General features: G+C 32.3%; 3 protein-coding genes and 1 pseudogene across 11 annotated transcripts; 2 read left to right on the top strand and 2 right to left on the bottom strand.

Moving 5' to 3' along the window:
* Positions 1-410: 410 nt before the first annotated feature.
* On the bottom strand, positions 411-7161 carry Pgm2a (phosphoglucomutase 2). 4 transcript variants are annotated; one of them, XM_083035276.1, is made up of 10 exons: positions 7035-7161; positions 5857-6080; positions 5492-5748; positions 4949-5411; positions 4682-4869; positions 4428-4605; positions 4107-4330; positions 3920-4025; positions 2321-2544; positions 411-1753 (listed from the first exon to the last, which is right to left on the bottom strand). In XM_083035276.1, the coding sequence occupies exons 2-10, from the start codon at positions 5932-5934 to the stop codon at positions 1651-1653; spliced, it is 1821 nt and encodes a 606-aa protein (XP_082891402.1). In that variant the 5' UTR covers positions 5935-6080; positions 7035-7161; the 3' UTR covers positions 411-1650. The 4 variants fall into 4 exon arrangements, 3 of the variants coding, with proteins under 3 accessions (XP_082891402.1, XP_082891403.1, XP_082891401.1); XM_083035277.1 differs by lacking the exon at positions 7035-7161 and adding an exon at positions 6739-6851; XM_083035275.1 differs by lacking the exon at positions 7035-7161 and adding an exon at positions 6204-6588.
* On the top strand, positions 7106-11955 carry Clpx (Caseinolytic protease chaperone subunit). Of its 5 annotated transcripts, none has more exons than XM_083035282.1 (8): positions 7106-7243; positions 7841-7985; positions 8119-8322; positions 8487-8635; positions 8781-8973; positions 9239-10143; positions 10233-10475; positions 11146-11955. In XM_083035282.1, the coding sequence occupies exons 2-8, from the start codon at positions 7916-7918 to the stop codon at positions 11170-11172; spliced, it is 1791 nt and encodes a 596-aa protein (XP_082891408.1). In that variant the 5' UTR covers positions 7106-7243; positions 7841-7915; the 3' UTR covers positions 11173-11955. The 5 variants fall into 5 exon arrangements, with proteins under 5 accessions (XP_082891408.1, XP_082891406.1, XP_082891407.1 ...); XM_083035280.1 differs by having other exon boundaries at positions 7187-7321; XM_083035281.1 differs by lacking the exon at positions 7106-7243 and adding an exon at positions 7461-7721.
* A 175-nt stretch (positions 11956-12130) lies between these two features.
* On the bottom strand, positions 12131-14443 carry LOC145934668 (mitochondrial outer membrane protein SLC25A46). Its single transcript, XM_083035293.1, has 5 exons — positions 14139-14443; positions 13524-13803; positions 13370-13426; positions 13020-13296; positions 12131-12939 (listed from the first exon to the last, which is right to left on the bottom strand). The coding sequence occupies exons 1-5, from the start codon at positions 14311-14313 to the stop codon at positions 12526-12528; spliced, it is 1203 nt and encodes a 400-aa protein (XP_082891419.1). The 5' UTR covers positions 14314-14443; the 3' UTR covers positions 12131-12525.
* A 416-nt stretch (positions 14444-14859) lies between these two features.
* Positions 14860-18198, top strand: LOC145934667 (ATP-dependent clpX-like chaperone, mitochondrial; annotated as a pseudogene). The gene is made up of 5 exons (XR_014425085.1): positions 14860-15146; positions 15340-15378; positions 15513-15654; positions 16083-16846; positions 16940-18198. The product of XR_014425085.1 is annotated as an ATP-dependent clpX-like chaperone, mitochondrial (transcript).
* The last annotated feature ends 17 nt before the right edge of the window (positions 18199-18215 follow it).

Here is an 18215-nt window from a genome sequence, read left to right as displayed (position 1 = left end):
ACATATGCTTACTTGCACCGGAAAGCCGTAATGGGATGCGTTCGAAAATCTTCTCCGTAGGGCGATGTAGCGTTTAATTGACCAATCAGGATGAAAGATTGCTATGGTTATTTTATTCTACGGAGGATTTCCGAACGCACTCTTGACGAAATTCGTAGGGTTCTGAGAGAACGGTGAACTGCCATCTAACGGAAGGCAGCGTCAAATAAAATCTTCCTGTTGCATATAATTTTGCCTTTTTTTTATAAAAAGAAACATTGTTCCATTTTTTGTTTAAAAAAAAATGTATATATCTAGGTATATATATAAGGAGTACATTTTGCAATAAATTTTGTAAATTATTTATTTTCAGTATAAATTTTTCAATTCTTGTACAATAAAATAATACTTTACATTATTGTTGATATACAATACATTAGTTGCTCTCGAAAAGAAATTTTTATATAATTTTATATTATATGTCTTCTAATAACCATCATTATTATAGTTGAGATGAATTAAGTTTCAATATTCTATGAATATATATAGTGTAGAGAAAAATATACATAATTAAAATTATGTATATAAAATCTTTACAATGAATAATCAGTTTATTACTCACATTAAAATCATCAATAATTGAATTCTGCATGGATTGTTGAAATTATAATCGTTGAATTATTATTTATTTAATTATTTTCGTTTTTTATTTAATAGATTCTGATTTTTCTCAATTGCAAAATTAAATATGAAAAAAAAAGTATTTTGTATACTTTTCTGTATTATGTTTTAAAATTGATATGCTAATTATATAAAAGTAGAAAAAAATACATGAATGTGCAACTTAACCAACTTTCCTTCAACATTCAATTTTAACAATAATATAAAATAGTACACAGCCATTTTAAAAATTATAATGGAACTCATTTCTTAATAGAATTAAATTATCGCAAATGTGTTATACAGGGTGTTTCTTAATGTCAAAAATTTAAGGGATGATTTCTTGGGTCATTTTATGAATAAATTTATATCTTTGATGATTTTTTGAAAATTGTTTTGTTTTGAAGATACAAGGCGATAAAATTTATAAGAAAATAATTAATATCTGTAAAAGTTATTAATGTAGTGTTCAAAGAACTTCTTTATTATCGTTATCAGTGTTGCCAGAAAATATTGTATTAATAAAAATAAAAAATATAATAAAAATATTATATTTCTTGTAATTTTTATCGCCTTGTATCTTCAAAACAAAGCGATTTTCGAAAAACTATCAGAGGTATAAATTTTCATAAAATGACCTCAGAAATCATCCCTTGTATTTTTGACATATGTTTAAGAAACACCTTGTATATTATTAGGTCTGTTTTTATTTCAGCTGAACTCGCTGCACCTCAGAGTTTATCTCTTTTATTCCACATTTTGGAATGAAAGAGATAAACTCTGAATTAGTACAGCCAGTTCAGCTGAAAAGAACAAACCTAATAATCATTAATTAAACCTAATAATATAAAAGAATAATATAGTAAACGTATTTAAAGCAATTTTACAGCATAGTATTCGTAGAATGCATTACGTGACCTATTTTGACATTGCATTTTAAGCATTCAAATGAGTCTTCCTTATATAAACATCCTTATATACGGACATAGTACAGACAGTTATTACCATAATTTATTCTTCACGAGCAATAAGCCCATTAATTTCAGGTTGAAGAAATTCTATTACAATAGCTGATACCATCTCCTTGAGTGTACTCTTCAGTTTAGTTAAGTCTCTAAAATAAAATTGTTGTTATATTAAACACAACGAGACAATATAAATTTTTATAGATAACACAATTTTTAATATACAAAATCCCAAAACTATCAGATATTGTTATAATAGCATATTCTTTAGCCAATTTAGAAATGATCTTTCCTGACCGAAAATATTGAGACCATTAATTTACGAATTATAAGCGATTAAAAAAGAACTTTTTACAAATTAAATTTTGCGGAAAGATTTAAAAGATTTAACAAAACTAGATTTTTTTACTTAATTTTAGGTAGAATTTGCTTCAACAGAATTTTAATTTAAAGCTTACAAAGATATATAATTTAAAAAATTAGAAACTTGCAAAAAATAATTTTTTAAAAATATTTTTACTCAGAAAAAATATAAAATGATCAAATCCAAAATAATCAGAGACTCTGCTATTAAAAAAACATTCAGTGGTTTTGGAATATTCTATGTATGTTGTATGTTAAAATATATTAGAGTATCATTAGCATTAAATAAAAGATATGAAAAAAGATGAATTATTTTACCAAGTATTTATAAAGTATTTGCTAAAAAAACTTACTCTCCAGGTGATCCACATAATTCGTTGTAATATTTTATTTTAGGCTCTGTACCACTAGTTCTTAAAGTAGTGACTAATCCATTTTTAAATGTAAATGTAATCATTTGGCTAGATTTTGATACAGGAAGAACTGCTTTATTATCAGATTTTGTATTGTCGTATCCCGTTGTCAAATCTCGAACACCAGTTATTATATATTTTCCTTCCAGAATTTCGGTTGGATACTACAATTAAAGAAATTACATTAGAATCTTCATGAAAAACAGAAAAGAAGTCAAAAACTTAAGTGTGCAATATAATGTTAAGCGAAATACAAACCATCAAAAGAAACTTTTACATTAATAATTTTTTATCGTTATGATAAAGTTGATTTAAAATGCATGAATGTAATAGAATAAGATTCACAAATAATTAATATTTTAAGATTAATATATAATATTCCAAAGTAGTTTACACGAGGAAAGTATTGTTATGAAATATACTTACACTTCGCTTATTTCTGTTTCTTCCGTAAAAAACGGTGTAAGATGATATAATGATTGTATTAGCGGAACAAATAAAACGGCAAAAAGCACGGAAGGCAAAAGTGTCAACGTTAAAACAGCCATATTTACATACTTATTGCAGACATTATTTTTCCTCATCTTAGTAAGCATTATAAAAAAAAACAAAGAAAAAAACAATTTTTACCAAATCTTCGAAATAATTTTGTTTGGTGTTGTTATTAGACATCACATGTCATTGCAGCACAAATCCAATTAACAATTATGCGTGCAAAAAATCAAAATTAATCCCAACAAGACGTTTTTTAAGTATCACTACTGTGTAATTCCACTGAATATATCACATCACGTCATGTATACACATACATTCTTACGTGTTTACATTTTACGTTTGTTGATATTTTATTACGAAATTAGCAATAAAGCGACACAACTATCACCTAGAATGACACATGCACAAATACCTCGGCCGGCGCTTGGACTTTATTATTTTTAAAGTGATTAGTCAGTTTATATGCTATCTCATCGCATACGCATCACATATACTTTATTGACTGTCGACCTTGTAAGCATATACCATTAGATGCAAATTAGAACATATATAGATATATTAGCCGCATATTAAACAGCGCTTATTTATTATTACATCATAGCGGTAAAATATTATGAAATATAGAAAATTAGTACAAAAAATAACTTTGTACCTTTTATGTATGTGTATATATGCATGTGATATGTATTATATATATATTAATATATTTTTATAATAAATATATATATATATATTTAATTATAAAAATATTTATATTTTCCAATTAAATGTAATTATAAACATGATTTTTTTGCAAATGTAAAATAAATTAATATAATGATATATACAATACAATATAAAATTATTCATTAAATCTTGTTGTGGCAAGAGCTCTCATTTTTATAAATATCATTATTTTCCATATAAGTCTGATTAAGATAAAAGTGATATAGATAAATTATAGCGCAAATTAAAAAATATACTCTTTTTCTACACGTTTAAGTAAAAGAAAAAATCTCTTTAAAAATATAAAAATATAAATATAAAAATTAAAATAATACTTACTGTGTCTGGTTTGCTAGAAAAATTCCTCAGTCGTTCGAATATCGCCTTAATAACGTCCGAGTCGTGACATATCCAATAAGAATTGTCACTGATATGATGGCCATACCTATATTTATTAGAATTATAATTTATTATATTATAGTATATTAAAATATATATTTCACGCTTTGATAAATGTCTAACATACTCTTGATATATTTCCTGCAATTTATCTAGCAAGGTTAAGCCTATTGTTTCAAGATAAGCCACTAACTCAGCTACACGTACACCAGCGCTGATACCATCTTTATCTAGGACCTTGGAGCCACACATAAAGCCTATAGCTTCTTCATACGCAAATAAAATATCCTTATTTTTCGTCATCAACTCAATAGCTTTGTTACCCATCCACTTGAAACCTGTTAAAGTTTCCTGTCAAGAAAATGAAATATTTTCATCAGACTTAAGACAAATCGATATTTTCTTTTTTATTTTTATTATATATTACACACACATTAAATGCACAAACCTCAAAATTAAAACCTTCTTTTTTGGCCATTGAAGCTAGGATTTTACTGGAAACAGTCGATGCTAACATATATGTATCACTCATATCAACATCAGGGTGTAAAACTTGATAAGTGTGGATCATCCACCAACCCAATAATGCACCAAGTTCATTTCCAGAGAAGACATACCATTTCCCGCTATAAAGATCATCAAATCATCATGTATATTTTGCTGTTTGTTTAATACACGAATTTATATTATGAGTTTACAAACCTTTTTGTTTTCATTGCGCATGCAAGTCTGTCTGCATCTGGATCATTAGCAAGTATTACAGACGAATCGCTTTTATTTGCTAATTTTATACTAAGATCGAGAGCACTTTTTCCTTCTTCTGGATTCGGGAATTTGACTGTTGAAAATTCTGGGTCTGGCAGTTTCTGTTCCTCTACAGTTATAAATGGCTGAAAATAAATAAGATAGAGTAGCTAAATAAGAAGAAATGGCTAATATCTGAAGAACTGGTATATGAGGATAGTATACCTTCAAGTTTGCCGCCTCAAATGCAGCAGTCATATATTCATATCCGACACCATGCATAGCAGTGTATGTAAATTTTAATGTGGTACTTCTATTAACTTCAGGATATAGGACTGTATCCTTTAGATCTCGGTAATAAAGTCGCATAATATCTTCTCTTGGATCTTCGTAGTAAGAGCTATTATAGATTCCATTCACATTCCATGAGGAATCAAGTGGTTCAAGATTATTAAGAATGTAGCTTTGAATCTTTTTATCATGAGGTGAAATAATTTGCGCTCCATTTTGCCAATAGACTTTATATCCATTGTCATCTTTTGGATTATGAGACGCAGTGACCATGATTCCGGCTGCGCATTTGTATCTCAATATGGTATAAGGTATAAATGGTGTGGGACAGATTTTGGAAAACAAATAAACTTTAATACCATTGGCTATAAAAATTGCAGCAGTTAATTCAGCAAATCTGAAAATTAAATTAATTCTCACTATCATACATAAGTTAAATTTTAATGCAAACATTATATAAATATATAAATAGCTCACCTTTTACTATTATGACGCCCATCGTATCCTATAACGATGCCTTTCTGTAGTACATCAAATATAGTATCCATCAAATATTTCGTTAATCCTTGACCAGTCTGCACAATAACTAAATCATTCATTTGACTATAACCAGGTCCCATACGACCTCTAAGACCTGCAGTTCCAAACTCGAGTCTTTTGAGGAACAATTTTGATAATATATTAATATGTCCATTATTTAAGTATTCAATTATCTCATCTTTTGCCTTTGGATCCTATAAGATCAAATACAAAAATTTATATAATTCAAACAATCATTAGTGTAACAAATAATCATATTAAAAACATATATATTTATCAAATTTATTAGAAAATAAATATACCTTATTCCATTGCAGCCATTCAATGATCCTAGTATCCAGATTGCCATTGCCTGTATTTACTGACTGTTGAAGAGCCATAATACTGATAGTATGTCAAGTTAAATGTACAATTAGATTGTTCTTGATACAATTAAATTTGTTGGATCAATGTATTAATTAACATAATTTTTCTCACATAAATGGAAGCGCCTCTTCCAATGGAGGCCTGTTTTTTTTCGAATATTCTGTAACATAATACGTAACAAATTTGTATCATTCAAGATTAGGACAATTGTGCAATCAGTGATAACTATTCACAAATACGCGATATAATAGAAATATGTGTAAAAAAAAAACCACTCTCTCACCAGTGTTGTACATGCATTTGTAATGTTTTATCTCTCTCCATCTCTCGTTATCTATCACTAATCTTTGTACAAAATTTATATAAAATCTTTTATCAATAAAAAGTGAAAGACGCGTATGCTGCTGTTATTAGATTGCAATTATACGATGTAGGTTACGATTTACGATAACAGCATCATTCACAGCTCTTTCCATGGTACGACTCCCGTATATTTTATATGATATGATATTTTTAATTTATATTTTATTTGATATGATTCATCATGAATGAAAAAAGATATCACATTACAATCCGTTTAATGCTGAATGCACATCATTTTCAATCACGAGATAACACGAAATATTTGCACAATTGTGTGACAGAGACCTTGATTCTTTTTATATATATGTTAGTAGATCAGACGATCACGTGAGGGAAGAAGGGAGAGGTATATTTTTCTTTTTTTTCTTTAATATGCATCGACACGTTTTTTACTGATCAATGCAGGGAAATGCAATTTTTTAAAATTAATTAATAATTATAATAATAATACGTACCCCAGAAAAATGGTGCATAAATAAATATATGCAGTGTTAAATAAAGAAGAAGTATATATATATATATATGTTTTATATTTTTTTTCTTTCATGTAATTAATAAAATTAACGCGATATTATATAATAAAAAATATGAATATAAAGGAATATGGATGAAAACATTATTATTATATCTAATAAAAAAAAAAATAAATAAAAAGAATCTTGATAAGTTTGAAGATTTTTTTGATAATTTTATAATAATATATAATGTGTGTGAGAGATTTCGATTTATGTATGCGCGCACATACACATACCATGTATATAAAGGATGATACACCTATACATATGTATATGTATATATATGTAACACAAATGACAGATGTGACAGGAGAAAAGGTCTAGGTTGCACCCGCGCGCAATTCGTCGTTGCACTCGCTCGCGAGCTCGCGAGTGACGTGAAACGAGTCCGCGAAATCGCGCGAGAGGGCGCGATTCGGTCGATAAAAATCCCGAGTGCTCCTATGTATGTATATATTTTGAGCTGTGTTGTGTGCCGTCCGCGGCATTGACGTTTTTGTCGCGTTTTATATTAAAAATTTAGGTAAGATGCGAGCGAATGCGAATCGATTTATCGGCCAGTCGCGAGGGATGTATTTTATATTCTCTCTCCTCCCTCCCTCTCTCTCTCTCTCTCTCTCTCTCTCTCTCTCTCTCTCATCTCTCTCCTCGCGCGACCGATATTTTTCAACGTTTTTTTTTTTTTTTCATCACGTTATCGCGCGTCCTTGTGCGATTTGCCAATCTTTGCCCGACATTGCGGGATTTTGGCTGTCTCTCTCATCTCTCTTTGGACTTTCGCGAATTTTTCGATCGTCCCGCAAAAGTGTCGTCGAGTATGAATCGAACACGAGGGCATCAACACCTCGTTTGAGGGCAACAACGGGGACGATCAACAGGGATAAAAAAGAATGTTGCGCGAGGATCTCGTATTTTGACACGCAGTAAACAATAGCTAGACATATTGTCATTCGATGTGTTATTTCGCAAACGCGGGCGCAGCCATCAGCTTCAGACATATATCACGTCGATTCAGCAATACGCAATACCTTTCTGATTTTAGATTTACGTGTTCGGAACGTCCAAGACAGTCGGGCCTCGCATCTCTGTCTTTCGTTCGCACTGAAATTCGCCGATCATGAGTACCGTACGTTGTTGCTTGATTAGCGCGGGTCGTCTGGTGTCGTCTAACCATGTCAACAATCATGGTGAGTATCAGTTTGTAAATGGTTTCTATATATGTATGTAGTATATCTTGTGCTCTATTGGAGATATATTGATGGTGAATGCTATTAATCACAAAAGTAACGAAAATCTAATGTGAGATTATCTGTTGCGCAGTACATAAAATTGTGAGAATCGTTGTGGCCAGTAGAGCTTTGACAGTTAGCGGCAGCTTAGCAAAAGCTCCAACCGAACCTACGCCACCTTCTAAAGATACTACATCCAGCGGATCCACTGGTAATGGCACTGGTGGTGGAAAGAAGAACACGCTCACCTGTCCAAAGTGTGGAGATCCTTGCACGCATGTTGAGACATTTGTGTGTAAGTAAAATGTTGCTGCGATGATAAATGAGAAAGATAATTATAGTTTAGTACTGTCAAGTTACTGGAAATTTTTACTAAGTTTATATTAAAGTTTCTATACTTTCTCATACTAATATTGTATGTTCTAATACAGCGTTAAATTATTTTTGCAAATAACACAGCATCTACAAGATTTGTCAAGTGCGAAAAGTGCCATCACTTCTTCGTTGTACTGTCAGAGATCGACTCAAAAAGGAGTTTGAAAGAGGCGTTAAGACCGGAAGATGGTAAGCAAGGATTCTACAGGAAACCACCTCCACCTCCAAAAAAGGTAATTGAGTGTAATTCTGATTATTTAATTTAGAATTATGCAGATATTTTAAAAACAAAGCAAAAGCAGTTGGCATATTTTAAATACATCTGCTTTAGCTGGACGAGAAAAAATATTTGGCAGCGGTGCAAAATGATATTTTCAGATATATGAATATCTGAACAGACACGTTGTGGGTCAAGAATATGCTAAGAAAGTGCTGAGTGTCGCCGTTTACAATCACTACAAGCGAATTTACAACAATCTGCCAGTACAAACCTCGCAGACGCAAACCAACATCAACCCGATCAGCACGCAGGAAACAAATCATCCCTTCACTCACAGAGGTCCTAAGCCACGTAAATAGCGATGCCCCGATGTTATAAGTGTTCCAGTATTATGAAATTTGTATTCTAATCAGAATCTATTGTTATGAATATTGTTATGAAATCGAGGTAATTTAAAAAATTAGTTCAATTTCTTATAAAGCGAGATTGATAGAACAGATTGTGATCTGAAGTAACAATATTCTCTCACAATTTGTTGTACTCCCTGATTAAGAAAAAAATATACTACACTACGCTATGCTATTACATATGATTATCATAAGTTTTGTCTCTTTAGATTTGCTGCATATATCAGGTATTGGAAATCCATTTCCGGGAGTTGGATTTCAACACGCAATCAATCCGGGAGGGGAGCAAAAGACGAGCAGTCAATCTGCACCCGGATCGGCTATATTGGATAGCAAGCAGCATCAGTTGAAATTGGAAAAGAGCAATATATTGTTGCTCGGTCCTACAGGCTCTGGTAAAACGTTACTCGCACAGACGATAGCGCAATGCCTGGACGTTCCGTTCGCCATCTGTGATTGTACCACTCTTACGCAAGCGGGCTACGTTGGCGAAGACATTGAGAGCGTCATAGCTAAGCTTCTTCAGGATGCCAATTATGTAGTAGATCGCGCTCAAACGGGCATAGTCTTTTTGGACGAGGTCGACAAGATCGGAGCTATACCTGGGATCCATCAGTTGCGAGATGTGGGCGGCGAGGGTGTGCAGCAGGGAATGCTGAAGATGTTGGAGGGAACGATCGTGAATGTACCGGAGAGGAATAGCTCGAGAAAATTGCGCGGAGAGATGTTACAAGTGGACACGACGAATATTCTTTTCGTCGCGTCGGGCGCTTACAGCGGCTTGGACAGGCTGATCGCGCGGCGCAAATCGGAAAAATATCTCGGATTTGGCGCGACGCCCGCGGCCGAGAGCCCAGGCAGGAGGGCGGCGACTTTGGCCGATGTCGCGAATATGTCACCTTCCACCGAGAGAGATAATAGGGAGAAGGACATGTTGTTGCAACAGGTCGAGGCGAGAGATCTCATCGATTTCGGCATGATACCCGAGTTCGTCGGTAGATTTCCCGTACTCGTGCCTTTTCACACTCTCGACAGAGAAATGCTAGCGAGAATTCTGACCGAGCCGAAGAATGCCATTGTTCCTCAGTATCAGATGTTGTTCTCAATGGACAAGGTACGTTAGAATAATCTCACTTGTCTAATTAAATCTATTTTCCAATTATAGATTAATAAATCACATGTTCAATTTTTACACACACACAGGTGGAGTTAACATTTGACATGGGCTCATTAAACGCAATCGCCACTTTAGCAATGGAAAGAAAAACGGGTGCACGAGGTTTAAGAGCGATAATGGAGTCCTTACTTTTGGAACCTATGTTCGAAGTACCGGGAAGTGATATAGTGTCCGTTCATATCACAGAACAGTGCGTAAATGGCCATGAAAATCCGCAGTACGTGAGACGAGACGATAGCAATGAGGATGATATTCAGCGAGCGCAGCATGTACATAATTAACAAATAATTAAAGAATGCGACACTTTGGTATAATTATTTTTTTTCCAATAGATGTTTAGTTAGAAGAAACATTTGATAAATTGCTCTATTTTAATTTTATTTTACAAAAAAATATGTAGTTTATGACCAAAACAGTACAAACAACGCATATACACAGTCTTTCAAACTGTCCTGTATATTTACATCAAGTTTTGTTTCTCTGTATAAGTTTCTTTCCTATACTAAATTTCTATCGATTTTGGACATTATATTTGTTATTAAGTTGCACATATTTTCTGTAACTATATACATATGTATACATATATGAAATATTATATACAAGTATATGCATACATGTATGCGTATATATTTATTGGCAGTCATTTTATATAACAAAAGTATAGCTGTTGCGGAATCACAACAGTATTAAAAATAGAGATGAATGCCGATATCATTCGAGATGACTATTTGATGTGAGAAAACTATTAAAAATCATAAGTTATTACTTTTGCATTTTTGCTTATATTTGAAACAAGCATTATAATAAATGCCTGCTTAAAAAAAGTGTCGCATAAATAGAAGATGAATAGAATAAAGAGAATATGTAAACTTAATTTTTATATTTAACAACGGAAAGATATAAATATATTTTGTATTGTTTTATTCATTCATATTGCAGGAAAGATCGAAAAAGCATACATACTAGCATTCCACATCCAATCAAGCTTTACATCATGTATGCATTTATTGGTGATAACATTGAAAGCAAAACGATATAATCGTTTTCGCCATGAATCTAACAATCGAATATATATATCATCAAAAAATAATACTAATATATTCACAAAATAATGTTATCAAAATCGATTTGACAATCTAAATGTAACATCAGGTGCAGTGAAACAAATTCTGAGAGAGATCATAATTTAAATTAACTGACTCTATTAAGACATAAAAATATGAAATAAAGAATTTTACCATTGATTGAATATGATTGAAAATATTGTAAAAAAAGCCATATAATAAAGAGAGTTTTGATGCAACCATTCAAAATAAATTTTCATATATTGTCATGATGTCAGGATTGTTTGCAAAGAGGGTACTAATTATGCGCGGTTTAAAAAAAAATTTAAAAAAAGGTCTTATAACTTGATTAATAATAAATTACGGAATAAACACTTGTTTGCTGATGATGGAAGAATATAATTGCGAGAAAAAGAAAAAATAAAGAAAATACATAATTTTATGTCGAAATATAATATAGACGAAAGTGTCTATGTAATATATTGTACATATTATTATAGATTAGTAAAAAGGAAAATGTGAATAATGTACGACTTGTATGTAATTACTAACCTGTTTATAGATCGCATTGTACGCGATATATTTACATCCTCGCTGTTATAATTTACTTACCGATTTAACTGTACAAAAGCGAGAAAGAAAAGAAAGAAAAACAAAGAAAAATAGACTGTATAAAATAAAACACGGAATAATGTGAGAATTACACGAGTTTTTTTCCTAAGTCTTTATTTCATATGATCTGATACCTGATACCCTATAATATATATAGAATAATTCTGTATTTGTAATAAATCTGTAATATGCAATTGTAATATATTTTAATTTATTTACCTCAAACAATTTATAATATATATATATCAACATAATATTCTAATAAAGTCACATAATCACACATTTCATGGTATGCGTAGAAATTGATTTGGTAAAAATAATAACATACGAAATGACTATATTTACAAGTATTGTCCACATTCCAATTTTATAACATTTAAAAAATTTTTATATAGATCTATTATACTCTTATTTAATTTGCATTGTGCTTGTGTAAAACGTACGATATAGAAATAGAAAATTTGCACAAATTACATTTTTGAAAATTCCATTATCATTAACGATATGGAAAAAAATTATGAAAACAACTGCAAAATAGTAATTCATCAGAATTATTAAAAATTGTGATGAAAATGATCTTCGTTACAAATTAATAAATAATCCTATATATTTTACAATACTTTGTTATAAATGTTATTTTTTTTCATATTTCATTATAGTACGGAGATTTCATCTGTGGCTTTATTGGTTTAGGTTTCGGCATCAGCATCGTGCCTAATTCTGTCAAAAGCCATTTCGTCGCGCGCAATACCATGAAATGTACCGCGAATTGCAAAATAAGAGCACCGAATCCTTTATACAAGCCAAGCGGCCCTTCGGTCGAGATTATCGTACGATAACAATCGGCCGCGCTGCTATATCCGGTCAACAATGGTGTGACGCTTCTTCCGGTGTCTAAGTTATCAATAATGGTGCGTGTACCCTGAAGATGTAATCGATGAATAACGGTTTCAAGGGGATAAAACACAACGTCCGCAGCACACGTCGAAACAAGGATAGATTGCATTTCTATATCTTGGACAACACTTTCAGATAGTAAATCTTTACTATACGCGCCCTGAAATAGAAAATAATATGCTCCTGCAAATACATATTACTCAAAAGTATAATGTTTAACAAAGTCAATTAGATACATACTCTTGCCTCCTGCGAATGTTTATGCCTGACGTGCATAATTCGACTAGCAACCCCTCTCACAATTAGAGTAAAAAGATATTTCGATACTTCGTAAACTATAGTAGGTGGCACAAGGGCATATATAGGAATAAGTCTACCCTTATTACATACATCCAGCAAGCGGATTGCACCATCACGAAAAACATCCAGAATTCCAGGACATTCGGAAGCAATCTCGGACTGGACTGTTTCCACAAGCGACGCAGAATAGAAAGGAGTCACTATACCTATGGAGACACTATAAAATGGAAAATTATACCCATTAAGTTGAGATTATAAATTTACATCAGTATATATATTCTTACAATTACCATTTGAGAAGGATATGCTGGCCAATTGCTTTCAAAGAGCTGTTACAAGTAATCTTCCTGTAATTAAATATCGAATTTTGAGAAGACAATTTTATAGAAATCCTTTTACAAACATTACAAGATACTGAACATTATTATTCAACGATCACCTTACTTTGGCCACGGTGTGATCTTTGAGATCAAATCCTCGACTGCCAACGTCATGCCTCTCACAAGTAACACTGAACCAATTCCTTTCCACAGTGTATTTATACCTTGAGTCTGATGTAAACGTACTATTACCGGAACTAAAGTTATGGGCATTAAATGATATTTTGTCGCGCCTGGATTAACTTGACACTGTCTTCGTAATACCACAAAAGGGTGTATCAACAGATTTCCCGTTATTAAACTCGCCAATCCGCAACCTAGTCCTACGTACTTGCTCACAGTGTCTGGAAATTAAGTAAATAAGTTTATCAAATAGAGTTGCAATCTTATTCGACATTTTTTTGCAGTTTTATTGTAAAAACAAATGGTTGAAAAATAAAAATCATTCAATAATGTAAAATGAGTAGTAAGAAAGACGTTTTTGAAGACTAGAAAATCATTTCGACGCAGTAAATATTTACATCGATGATTTCGATACAAAATGAAATAAAAAAGAAATTTAACGATTTAACGAAAAAAATCATGTATAAAGCGTATAAATATTTATTTACAAAATATCGAACGTCTGTCAATTAATCTGTTGTAAGAAAACGAGAGGGGAAAAAAAAAGGTAACTCACCATCGTCGACGACTGGCGGATTGTCCTCTGCCAGAGGATGCATAACAGGTATATCTAGAGGATGGATAACCTCTCGACCGTGATACTTTTGTGGGTAGGAGGGCCCGGCTGCCGTCTCCCATGATCTAGCTGACCGACCTCGATATACGCTTTCGTAGCCTTCCAAACCCGCCATTCTTCCTACAGAAAACGAGTCGACGACGAATTCGTTTCACGAAACATTTGCAAATAAGCTCCGTTTCACATCGGGGAGTTCACAAACAGCTGACCGTAACTTGGTGGCGGCCATTGTGATTTTTCCCCCACCCCGCGCATTCCTTCAAGGCGTGATCAGTGATGCCAATTTCGATGTCACGTGACCGCGTCACGTGGTTTGGTGTGCCCCCCACCCCCACCTCTGCGCAGCCGCCAAACCACGTGACGCAGCCACGTGACGCGGTCACGTGACGAAACGGAGCGCGCATCCCCCAGCCCCCACCACGCCACTCCCCCCACCACCCGCCGCCGCTCGCGGCTCACCTCTGAAATTGGCATCACTGGGCGAGATTGCATTTACACGACAAAATATTTGTCCAGTGTATGGAGATTGGTCGGAGAATTCCTAGAATCTTGATGGAGACCCTAGAAATTCTCTATTCAACAGTCAATCGGTAAATTCGAGAAATACATTTTACGGGGACGTCCCATTTTCATCTTCTGAATCTTCTTTCTCTTCTGTTCATATTTCTAAAAACTAAAAACTCTGGCGCCATAAAACACAAGGAAGAAGAAGATATTTCTAAAAACGAAGGAAGCGTGAAGCACTGATCTTCGATGTGAACGTATATTACAAATTAGAATAGTGTTATATATATTTTTATGCTTGCTGAGTGACTTTATAAATAAAACTTTATAATTTGTATAAGGAACATATTTTAATATCTACAATGTATTTTTATGTATATTAAAGTGCGTTAAAAAACAATTGCGATTTCGTCGATTCTGTGTGATACAGAATATAAAATCATGGTAATATTTTGTAATATATATTGTTATGATGAATTCTTTTTAATAGAATTAACAAAAATACTAAAAAATTATAGTTTATTGATATATAGATTAACACAGTTTTGTCAGCTGTAAATTTTATCATTAGAATCATAAATTATAACACTAACAATAAGTGTTTTTATGCAGCAAGTATAATTAAGTATGTTTACAGGAAAGTGATATCCCTAAGAAACCTCCATCTCCAAAAAAGGTAAATTAGTAATATTGATTTTAATTCAGAATTATGTAGATACTTTACAAAGAAAAATTGGAACATTTTAAATACATCTGCTTTAGTTGAATGAAAAAAAATATTTGCAATAATGCAAAACGATATTTTTTCAGATATTCGAATATCTAAACAGACACGTTGTCGGTCAAGAATATGCTAAGAAAGTGCTGAGTGTTGCCGTTTATAATCACTACAAGCGAATTTACAACAATGTGCCTGAACAAAATTTGAAAAATCAAACCAACAATAATCTGAGTAAGTAATCAGCACACAGGAAACAAATTTCTTTGAAGATTCTAAGCCATGTAAATAGTGATTATATTATCAAGCCATTACATTATCAAATGTTTATGTTATCAGTATTATGAAATTTGATTTAAAAATTATATTCAGAATTTATCGTATTATTATGAAATCGAGGAAATTTAAAAAACCAAGATGAAAAAACTCTGATAACTTAAAAAACCAAAATGAAAAAATACAATTCACTAACAATTTCTTATAAAAGAGCGATTGATAAAACAGTTTGTGATCTGAAACAATATTTCCATTTCCAATTTATTGTGCATTCTCTCATAAACAAAACAAATACCACATCATGCTATTATGTATGATTACTGTAAACTATTTGTCTCTAAATACGCTGTATAAATCAGGCATTGGAAATCCTTGGAAATTTTTAGATAGCAAGCAGCATGATCGATTGAAATTGGAAAAGAGCAACATAATGTTGCTTGGTCCTACAGGCTCCGGTAAAACGTTACTCGTAAAGATGATAGCTCAGTATTTGGATGTTCCGTTCGTCATCTGCGATTGTACCACTCTTACGCAATCGGGCTACTATGGTGACGACGTTACGAGCATTCTAAACAAGCTTTTTCGGCATGCTAATAATGTAGTAAAACGTGCGGAAATAGGTATTGTCTTCTTGGATGAGATCGACAAGATCAAAGCTATGTCTGGGAAATACCGGGATGTGGCCGGTGAGGGTGTACAGCAGGAGTTGCTGAAGATGTTGGAGGGAACGATCATGAATGTGCCGTTAAAGGAATGTTTGCTGAGCAAGGAAATAATAAATATGGACACGACGAATGTTCTTTTTATTGCATCGGGCGCTTATAATGGCTTGGACAAGCTAATCGCGAAACGTAATAAATCAAAAAATTATTCCGGGTATTCTGAAGCTGTGCCCACGACCGAGAGCCCGAACGAGATTTTGGCCGATATCGCCAATATGTCACTTTCGACCGAGAAGAACAATAAGGATATGTTGCAACAGGTCGAGGCGAGAGATCTCATCAATTTTGGTATGATACCCGAACTCATCGGTAGATTTCCCTTACTCGTGCCTTTTCACACTCTCGACAGGGATATGCTAGCGAGAATTCTGACCGAGCCGAAGGATGCCATCGTTCCTCAGTATCAGAGGTTGTTCTCAATGGACAAGGTACATTTGAATAATCTCACTTGGCCAATTTAATTTGTCTCTAAATAACAGATTAGTAATTATAAATTATATGTTCAATTTTTATACACATAGGTAGACCTAACATTTGACATCAAGGCATTGAATACAATCGCCTCTCAGGCAATAGAAAGAGAAATGGGTGCTCGAGGTTTGCGAGGGATAATAGACGCGTTACTTTTGGAGCCTATGTATCAAGTACCAGAGAGTGATATAAAGGCTGTTCATATCACAGAACAATATGTAAAAGGTCACGAAAATCCGCAATACATCAGACGAGACGAGAACAATGAGGATAATGTTCAGAGAGCGAATCTAGCATGTACATAATTAGCAATAACTAAAGAATATAACACTAATAATACAATAATAAGTAATTTTCTTTCTAATAGATTTTTTTATATAAAAATTAAATTTGAATATTTAATAAGTTGCGTATTTAATAAGTATATTTTTTACTTTTATATTTTACAAAAAAATATATATTATAGTATATAATTATTTTGTGTCTGATGTGTAAACGTATTATCACCTGTTAAGTACGTTTATCAACATTAAATTGGAATATTTAATAAGTTGCTCTATTTTTTTTTATTTTGTAAACAATATATACAATATAGTATATAATTATATTATAATTGTATACTATAATATTATAATTCAATATAATTATAATTTTAATTTAATTATAATTTAATATTATAATTTAAAATATATTATAACTTTGTGTCTGATGTAAACGTATGTATTATCACCGGTTAGGCACGTTTGTCGATATTAAATGATATGTTGGATTAATAATAGGTCTGATGTAAACGTATTATCATCGGTTAGGCACGTTTGTCGACATTAAATGATATGCTTGGATTAACAATAGGTTTTCCATAATTAAGCGGACCGATCTTTATATATGCTTTCCTAATCTTCTAAATCATTCTAACCATTTTTTCTACAGAAAATGAGGCGATGATAAGTACATTTTACTGAATAATTGTGCGAATAATGTTTTTTCCCGTTTACTCTACGGAATTCGCTCACAACTTGATGGCTTATAAATTGTTTTTTCTCACTCCATGTATTATTTCAAGGCGAGATTATATTTCTATGATAAAATATTTATCGAATGTATCTTATTAGATATGAAGAATTCCTAGAATTCTCTTTATCCGATAGTCAATTATTACTTTCGACAAAACCATTTCACGGATGCTTTCTCTTTTTTTTTTCGATACCCGAAGTAAAGTCCTAATAGAAAAAGAGAAATTTGATTTTATCTTATCTCTTTATATAAAATATAAAAAGAAGTTCGAGAACAGAAGAGATAAGAAACAATATCATATTTTTATGCTTA

This window comes from Prenolepis imparis, unplaced genomic scaffold, assembly GCF_030444845.1.
Source record: "Prenolepis imparis isolate NDT839.2.m4 unplaced genomic scaffold, iyPreImpa1.0 SCAF_4, whole genome shotgun sequence".
Classification (NCBI taxonomy): domain Eukaryota; kingdom Metazoa; phylum Arthropoda; class Insecta; order Hymenoptera; family Formicidae; genus Prenolepis; species Prenolepis imparis.
The sequence above is the reverse complement of the archived record's forward strand: the minus strand, read 5'-3'. Positions and strand labels throughout refer to the sequence as shown.